Source organism: Semicossyphus pulcher, unplaced genomic scaffold (assembly GCF_022749685.1).
Source record: "Semicossyphus pulcher isolate SPU_LCO1_2020_fin unplaced genomic scaffold, fSemPul1.0.p SCAF_21, whole genome shotgun sequence".
Lineage (NCBI taxonomy): Eukaryota > Metazoa > Chordata > Actinopteri > Labriformes > Labridae > Semicossyphus > Semicossyphus pulcher.
The window spans coordinates 20468572-20477126 of NW_027211695.1; the positions used below are offsets into that span (position 1 = coordinate 20468572).

General features: G+C 41.0%; 2 protein-coding genes across 3 annotated transcripts; both read right to left on the reverse strand.

The window, feature by feature from the left end:
- Positions 1-134: 134 nt before the first annotated feature.
- On the reverse strand, positions 135-2906 carry gps2 (G protein pathway suppressor 2). Of its 2 annotated transcripts, none has more exons than XM_069672334.1 (11): positions 2764-2906; positions 2227-2344; positions 1997-2106; positions 1768-1880; positions 1580-1659; positions 1404-1483; positions 1149-1320; positions 967-1050; positions 778-854; positions 532-627; positions 135-255 (listed from the first exon to the last, which is right to left on the reverse strand). In XM_069672334.1, the coding sequence occupies exons 2-11, from the start codon at positions 2318-2320 to the stop codon at positions 163-165; spliced, it is 999 nt and encodes a 332-aa protein (XP_069528435.1). In that variant the 5' UTR covers positions 2321-2344; positions 2764-2906; the 3' UTR covers positions 135-162. The 2 variants fall into 2 exon arrangements, with proteins under 2 accessions (XP_069528435.1, XP_069528434.1); XM_069672333.1 differs by having other exon boundaries at positions 1765-1880.
- A 1431-nt stretch (positions 2907-4337) lies between these two features.
- On the reverse strand, positions 4338-7488 carry gabarapb (GABA(A) receptor-associated protein b). Its single transcript, XM_069672297.1, has 4 exons — positions 7265-7488; positions 5631-5709; positions 5427-5545; positions 4338-5292 (listed from the first exon to the last, which is right to left on the reverse strand). Exons 1-4 carry the CDS (start codon positions 7352-7354, stop codon positions 5212-5214), a joined length of 369 nt encoding a protein of 122 aa, XP_069528398.1. The 5' UTR covers positions 7355-7488; the 3' UTR covers positions 4338-5211.
- Positions 7489-8555: the final 1067 nt, after the last annotated feature.

An 8555-nucleotide genomic window follows, 5' to 3' on the forward strand; every position in this document is an offset into this window, starting at 1 on the left:
AGCATGTTCTATACAGGAAATAAACAGTATGGCACCGTCCAACCTATGACTTTTTTTAGAAGAAGAAAAAGTCCGTTACTCGTCCGAATGGTTCTCAAGCATCTTCAGTGAAGCTGCGACACGTCAGTGAAGATGAAGATGAAGGCGGTGGTTCCTGCGAGGTTACTTGCCGTGGTGGTAGAACCTCTGCCCGCTCTGGCTGTGGGGGAGGAAGCCGTGACGAGGAGCACCCTGGGGAGAGCTCTGGAAAGGGGACTGGAGATAAAAACACAAAGGATGAACATGATGACAACTGTCAGTTAGAGGGATAAAAATACTTCCCTGGATGTTATGATATGTAAGGAAGGTTCGATGCCAAGAGGGAGTACGTGTAACAAAAGGCTGGAAGAGAACAAACCTCTTGCATGGAGGAAAAATAAGAGACAACTTTGCCGTTCTGACATAAGTCAGGCCTCAGGGTGGCGCCAGAGGAAAGACTATGTTGCAATACAAGCTCAATATACAGTATGAGAGAGTGCTTTGGGGATTCACCTTTGCAGTGGGAATCTGGACAGCCATTGACGGTGTGGGCAGCAGAGCTGGAGCAGAAGGATGCATCGTTGGTGGATGCATCGGCCTTAAAGCTCCCTGAGAGAACGTCAACAAGAGAACAAAAGTATAATCATGTATGTACATGATGACTTTCAGAACTACAGCATTGTTAAACACCAAACCTGGTCTTAGATTATATTTTTAGAACTTTAGCAAGACTGAATCAGAAATATTAAATGTTCTTACTGCATCAGTAAAGCCTGACTGTTGGTTGGCGTGTTCCAGCTGCTTCTGCAGGGGGATTCCTGCTCCAGGGATGTATCCTGCATGAGATACAAAGATTGTTCATTTAGAATCAAAGAATCAGATACAGAAAACAGAGTATTTAAGACTCGGCTTTATCTTTTCAGTGTGGTTGACTTGGCTTGAACTGACCAGGCTGGGAGGTGAAGTGACTGTGGACGGGGTATCCAGGCTGCTGGTGGGGGAGGTACTGCATGGCCTGAAACGCAGACGCGCCTGTGGGAGAACAAACAGCTTAGTCTGATTACAAATTCAAATTACTGATCAGAGTATGAAGGAGAGTAAATACAATATAATGTCCACACGTCCTTTACCTCTGATCTGAGAGCTGCTTGCGAAGCTGACAGGTACGGATGGTCCAGGGGCGTATGTGGAGGGGTGCTGGGCCTGAGCCACCCCGTACGGCTCGTGGACCCCCTGGCCCCCGCTGAACTGCCCGTGCTCTGCTGAGCCTGAGCTGAACCCTGGGGTCTGATAGTGACGAGCCTGAAAGAGGAGACAAAAAAAAACACACGCCATCAGGAAAAATTCTGTTTCATGAACAGACAGTTCTTTGAGCCTTTACTCACTGGAATCACAGCAGCCGGGAACAGCTGTTTACTGCGTTCCCCAAGCAGTGCTCCGGGTCGACTGTGGCTGACGGGACTGCCTGAGAGAAGCAGAGTCGATCAGCTGACTGATACTAGTGTGAAAAGGAGAATACAATTTCGAGGTTGGGCGATGCATATCAGCTGCACGAGCTTACCTTGAATGCTGAGGAGGTGCTGCCCTGCGTGCATGGGCAGGCTGGATTGGTAGCTGGCTGATGTCAATGTTGTGATATCGCTAGAAAGAACAAAACATGCAACTGAGTACCAAAAATACCCCCGAAAGAAAATCTGTCTTGCTTTTATGTTCTGAAAAAGAGAAAAAAATCCGTGGCATCCTTACTACCTCTGCTCCTTTCTGCGCCTCTTCTCCTCTTCATGAAGTACTTTCTTGAGCTGTAAGAAGAGCTGGTGTTTCTCTTCTTGGAGTCCCTGAAGTTTTTCTCCCATCTTCATCACCTGAAGACAAGATTGGAGACGGGAATCATTATATAAAATACAAACATTTAAGAAATAATTACTTATTCATGTCAAACGGTTAAGATATATGGCGGGCATCTTTTCATTTGTCCAACCTGTTCTTTGGTTTCCTCCAAAGACATCCTCTCCTCTATCTCTTTTGTCCTCTTCCTCTCCTCCTCCTCCTTCATCTTCTGCTCCATCATTTTGTCCACCTCTTCCTCCTCTGAAAAATTACATTAATGTTATTCGCTGCTGGAAAGCCTATTCAATTGTTTTTTCTTTTTAAATAAGAAGCAGCAACACACTGTTGAAACACAGACACACACGCAGAGTGAGGGCGCACCTTGTCTCTTGCGCTCCCTCTCCCTCATGATGTGTTTGTGGAGGGCTCTGGCCATCGCGTTGGACAGCTTGGGTCTCTCCAGCAGAGCGGGCATGGTGACAGGCAGTGGAGGGGCCAGCTGTGGATGTGAACATCATTTTTAACACATGTAAACGGTGAAAAATACCCATAAAACTTTAAATGGCTTCTATTAACCCGCTTGCAGTGTCACCAATATAAACACCACTGGTGTAACGGTTACAGGCCTAGCTGCTATTCGGCTAACAGCTACGTTAGCATTGCTAGCTTTAGCTTCTGTTAACTTAAACGTATTTCAGTATAGTATATCAACCGCTAAGGTACAGCCTAAGATGAATATATATGGAGCTTTATCTTGCAAAATAGCGGCAAAAAATATGTTTTAAATATGTTTTCACATGCCCGTGAGATAACGGTAACTGGATTTAGCTGGCTCGCTGCTTAGCACTCATATTACGCATTTTATGGCATCTTTTTTGACTTCACTGTGGTGAAGAGGTAAAATACCAAAAATCTTACTTTTGTTGCTTTGTGTGTCGTTTAAGAAGAACGTAACCGTCTCGCGGTTTATGAAATGAGGAGACTTTGTTGAGTCTAGAGCAGTTTAATTAGCGTAAATCTAAACTTCTACACAAAATATAAACAGACGGTGACGGTGAGGTTTTCCGCCCGGGTGATAGGAGAAGCACTTCCGGTGGCAAGAACGACGTCCGATATTATTCCCTCCCGAACTGCATTTTGGGAATTGTAGTTTCTCATGTATTTTTCCAACTCCACTTGTTTTTTTTATCCCCGGGAGGAAATTCGGGCGCTACAGTTGCTCTGACACAGAGAGAAGCATGAAGAAATATAGGAAATATAAATAGAAGTAAGAAATATGTCAAGTATGTACAGTATAATTATAATAATAATAATAGGTAGGTCTAATAAGACATAAAGGTAAAATATGAAAATGCAGAGAAATTGGCTCTATGGTGATTTAAATATAAATGTCAGAATTAAATATGATTGCCCGGAGAATATTAAGTACAGTAACACAACATTGTTAATTAACAGTATAAATGCAGTATGTCGGATTATGGCACAATGTTATCCAGTTTATGTACAGTTGTGTTCAGTGCATAGTTAGGAATTGTGTATGGATACGTTGTTAGAATCTTTTCTGATATTAGTAAACACCATTTTCGCAGAAGTCCTTTAGCAGATGTCCCTCTTTAATATTTGTCAGAGTTAAAACCAAGATAATTATATATTTTTTTTAATTTAACCTTTATTTAACCAGGTAGTCCCATTGAGATTAAGAATCTCCTTTTCAAGGGAGACCTGGCCAAGACAGCAGCAAAAAACACAAAGCTGCAGACAGACGCACAAACAGCGACAAATTAAAAAAGAAAAGAAAGTTGTACAAGCAGGCAAATTAAAGACATCGACATCTTATGGAATCTGCCTCCAAGTCTTTCATTTTAGATTTGAAAGCATTTAGCGAGAGTAGTTCCTTCAGTTTCAAATCATTCTGCAACAAATTCCACGCTGAGGGTGCAGAACATCCAAAAGCCCTTTTCCCAAGATAAACTATTAATATAAAAACTTAATTATGACCTATAATTTCAATAATGTCCTGATCTTTATATTTTAATAATAATCTGGTTTGCCTTGGTCCTTTATTTCTCTACATGGTATGCTTATATCTTGTGCTGTATTTTTTTAACCTCAAATTTGCTCCCTTTCTATCAATTGTTTTGTAAAGCTCTGCATAGATTGAAGGGAGAACATGTTCCTGTTTAGTTGAATCAGCTTCTTGCAAAAATAAACACAAGCTATACATGCTTTTGCACAACTTGGAAGGGAACTCACTTTTTGTGCAGTGGCAATAACTGATAAGGCAACCCAAGCCGATGCAGGAGCGAAGGCTGAACTTGACCAACTCAGGGTGTTGTGTGCAGATTGCGAGGCCCTGTATCACAAATGTAACATGAACTTTCATAATGACTGAAGAACATTTCATCTGGTTCGTTTTCAGTCGTAGCACAACTTTGCACTAAGATGACTGTGTCCATATTTATGTGATATTTAATAAAGACAAGAGACGGATGTAGCTTTTCATCACATTTTATCATGTATGGTCATGAGTGGAGAGAAAGAGCCAGTAATGCAGCTGTATACAGAGTTCAAATCTTTGTTGTTTTTTTTTTAAAAAAGGAGACAAACTTAAAAAAAAAAGAGAAAATTGCACTCAGCTTTACAATACCTTTAGAAATTAAGCCATCTAAAATTAACGATAATAACAACAATAATCATAGAAGCAGTCAACGTAATAGTCTTACCACTGAAAGCAGGGGATGATTGTTTAGTCTGAATTCTATTCTCCTTGCTGACGTCGGATACTGGGGAGCATCTGGTGAACTTTAAAAGAAATACCTAGCCACTTGTTTTCTAGGAAAAGAACTGCTTCAAAACAGTTATCCTTTACTTTGCCGGAGACAAAATAACCTGCCTTTAATGGGTAGAAGCTATTTATTTCCTACCCTACACTCAAAAAACACGTCCTCCTCCTGAAAGCCAACAAAAGCAGACAACCAATAATGATCTTCATTGTCCGTAAGAGCTGATTTGAACTCACATACTTTGCCTTCCTTCCTTTAACCCAGGGGTCACTATGTTACGGACTATTCTAATGTTTTTAGTTAAGTATGATCAATTATTACACTAGAAAAATAACTGGCCACGAGACCACTTTAACCCAAGTCACTACTGAAAAGAGAAGTGGAGGCAAATACAATTCAGACTGAAGAATAATAAAGACGTGAATGTATCAGAGGGGGGGGGGTGATGTACGGGTGGTGAAAGTGCAATTGACATATCTACTCTGGGAACTCTAGGCTGCTGAGCTGGATTTAATATTTAAATGAATGGATGGTGGAGGTCTCAGGGAGGCGGGTAGTGGTTGGAGGGGGGATGGTAATGGGATCAGATTTCCCTTTGGCTGCTCCCGTACACGCTCTCATCACTGTAGGCAATGTAGAGGAAAAAGTCCTCTTCGTGATGCTCCTGGGAAACGTGGTGAAAGAAAATGATGTCAGTGGGACATTAAAAATGCACCGGGAGGCTCACTTTAATAAAATAACACAATACGCAGACAAATCCATAATTAGGTAGAGGTAGAGAATGAGTAAGACTCTTGCCTGGTACAACTGTCCCATGGTGGCTGAGGTGGGTGGAATGACGTTGTTTACAAAGAAGAAGAGGGCGTCCTCAGCTCGCAAGTGGATTCTTTTCCGGATGAGGAAGTAAAACTGGCCCACTGACAAAGAGTTGACGAAATTACAGGTGTTAGCGTAACATACTAGTTTCTTAAACATCGTTCGGGGACTTACTATAATATTTACCTGTCAGGTCGGAGGGGACAAGGTATTTCTTCTTGTCCAGGTCTCCTATTCTGGCTTTGGGAGCTTTCTCCACAATAACCTGTGAAACAAAGTAAAAGAAGAGTCACAGCAGGTCCTTTAATAAACGTTCTTACAAACAGTGTTTCACCTTTCTAAGAAAAGGGATCTGAGAACTCACTGAAATGTCAGTCAAGCGAGAAGTGACCCAGGTGTGGATTTTATCTTATATTTACATTTAAAAACCAACCATGCAGTTTGAGTTTGATCAGGCTGAAAGAGAAAGCTGCGTTTTATTGTTGTTTTTGAAGTTCGTTCTCTTCAGGCTAAAAATAGCACTTGTAAAATCCTACCTGCCAACACACCACGAAGCAGCATGTGGTTGGAGAGCTTAAACGATTAGTCAACAGAGGACAAATTATTCAGCTAAAATATTTTAAAAAGGCAAGAACGTACAGCCTCCAGCTCCTAACATGAGAGCATTTTATGTTTCTTTGTCTTCTATGACAAAAAGAAAGAATACATTTGTTTTTTTTACTATTAATCAAGCAAACAAAGACACTTGTGTCTTCTAAGATTCGGGACAATTGTGTTGTTAATCAACATCTGTAGCACAATTAAGTGTTAAAGCTCCTGTGAGGAACTTTCGGTTTGTGTTGAGTTTGGCGCCCCCTGTGGACAAAGCCGTACCTCTTATCTCTTTGCTGATTTTGTCCTGTAAATGCTTAAGAGGTGGTTTTTAACAAAACAAATCTCATCCTGCATTCGTTAACAGTCATATTTGTCACTCACTTTAAATGTTTTGCCCAAAAAAATGTAAACACAGGCAGCGTGCAGTTAATTGCTTCATCTGACACCTACCCCCCACCAGCAGCTTCAGACATTAAAAAGAACTATATAGAAATAATCAATCTTGTCGCTGATGGTCTGGTTTGCTTTTGTAGCTCATATAGAGTAATCAAAATTAATTTCAGTCCCCGCAGGAGCTTTAATGTCTAGTTTAAAAAATACATCAATTTAAAAACAATAAGTCAAATGGGAGACCGTTAAATCAGATTGCTATTAAGTAGATAGATTGAAAATACAATCTACCAGAGCCAGAACGACGTAAACAAGTCTCCCGTCTGTTGACACATACTATTTTAAGGTGCACTGCTGTTTCAACATACAGCCGAGACTACACCTACACCTTCCCGATCACAACATTAACATAACACAATTCAGGGCTGTACGTGGTTCTCCACAGTCGTTGGAACCATTGAGACGTTACGTTACTTAATTTCCAGGAATATGTCACTATGATGTGGTAATATTTGCCTAAAATAAACACACACCCGGAAGGATTACACAAAGCTATCAGTAGCTGGCCTGTTTAGTGCGGCCGACATCCTCTACGGTTAACCTCCAGCTAGCTTATTTTGCTAACTGGTGAGCTGTTTACTAACGTGGCAGCCAACGATGAAGTGAAATACTTATAATCATGTGCCGCTACATCTGAACCATTTAACTATAGTTATATTTTATACACTAAATGTCACACAAAATTTGGTAAAACAGCTCTCGCATAACAACTGCAATCAAGCTATCCGTCAGTAACATGTACCGTGCTATCAAGCTAGCAGACGTTAGCTACTCACTGGTACTCTGTCCGGATACTTCTTTCTTATTTTCTCGCCTTCGGACCGCCTTTTCTCAAAAGGATGCTCCTCTTTGTACTGAAACTTCATCGTTAAGAGAGATGACAGACAACAAGTCGGTCACTCCGGGGTCGTAGGATAGCGGCTTGCTCACGGAACGGCTCGAATCGCTGACACACACGACAAAAACAAACGATGCTAACTAGCGCTTAGCTCGCCACAGCTGTTTTCCTAGTGCGACTGCGGCGGAAGGATACAATAACAATATGACGTAGAGGGGAGGTTAGTTCGCAGAGTAGACTAACCTATTTGTCAGACCGCAATAACGAAAATCGTTAAATAACAATCAGTGTGTGTTAAAGAAAATGTTATTTATTTGAAATCATAATTTTTTGAAGCGGTTGAATGTCTAAGACGGAATCTTCAGAGGAACTATTTTATTTTGATCATCCGCTGCGCGTAACGACGTAGGGCAGGGCAGTGAAGGGGCAGCTGTCCTTGTCATATGACCGAGGCCCAGCAGTTAGCAGCTAGGGAGGAGAAACACAAAAACACAGGCGATTAAACAGATATTTTAGATTTAAAGGTCAACTGTTCTATAATCTAGACCACAAAACATCCAGTATTTCCTTGTGCGTACATTTAGCACAACAGGAATATACACTTAATCAGCAGTTTATTAGGAACACCTGTTATTTTGATGCAATCTAATACAGCAGTCCTTCGTTACATCCTCCTGGCATGTGCTTTATAATGTTTAGTCTTAATTGAAACAGTTTGAGGAGTTGATTCAACTGTATGTCATCTAGTAGGTGTTTTTGGTATTCAGCAAAAAGAGTAAAAATCAGTCATTTTAAAGCAATTCTGCACCGTACTTTAATAAACAAAACTAAAATCTAGGCCACAAAGACATTTCTTAAAAAACTGGAAGAATGTTCATTCGTTTACTAAACCTAGCACGATGTTTAATACTGTCTTAATTGACTTGAAGTTTCTCAATTTCCGCTGCTGCCTTAACATCATATAAATGATACCAAGGGACCCGTGGTATCATGATTTGACCTTTGAACCCATTTAACTGCAGCATATCGAGGGAGGAAAAGCAACACTGCGTGTCACTGAACAAGAAACCCTCCCAGCTTTATTAATGCTGATCTGAAACTAAAACTAAAATGTGACTTATTACCTTAGAAACCTGCTGATGGACCCGTTTCATCACTCAAAGCAGCTTAAAGGCCCCTTTAAGTCCTGGGGTGGTTTCCCACTTACCCTGGCTGTAACATCAGTCTGG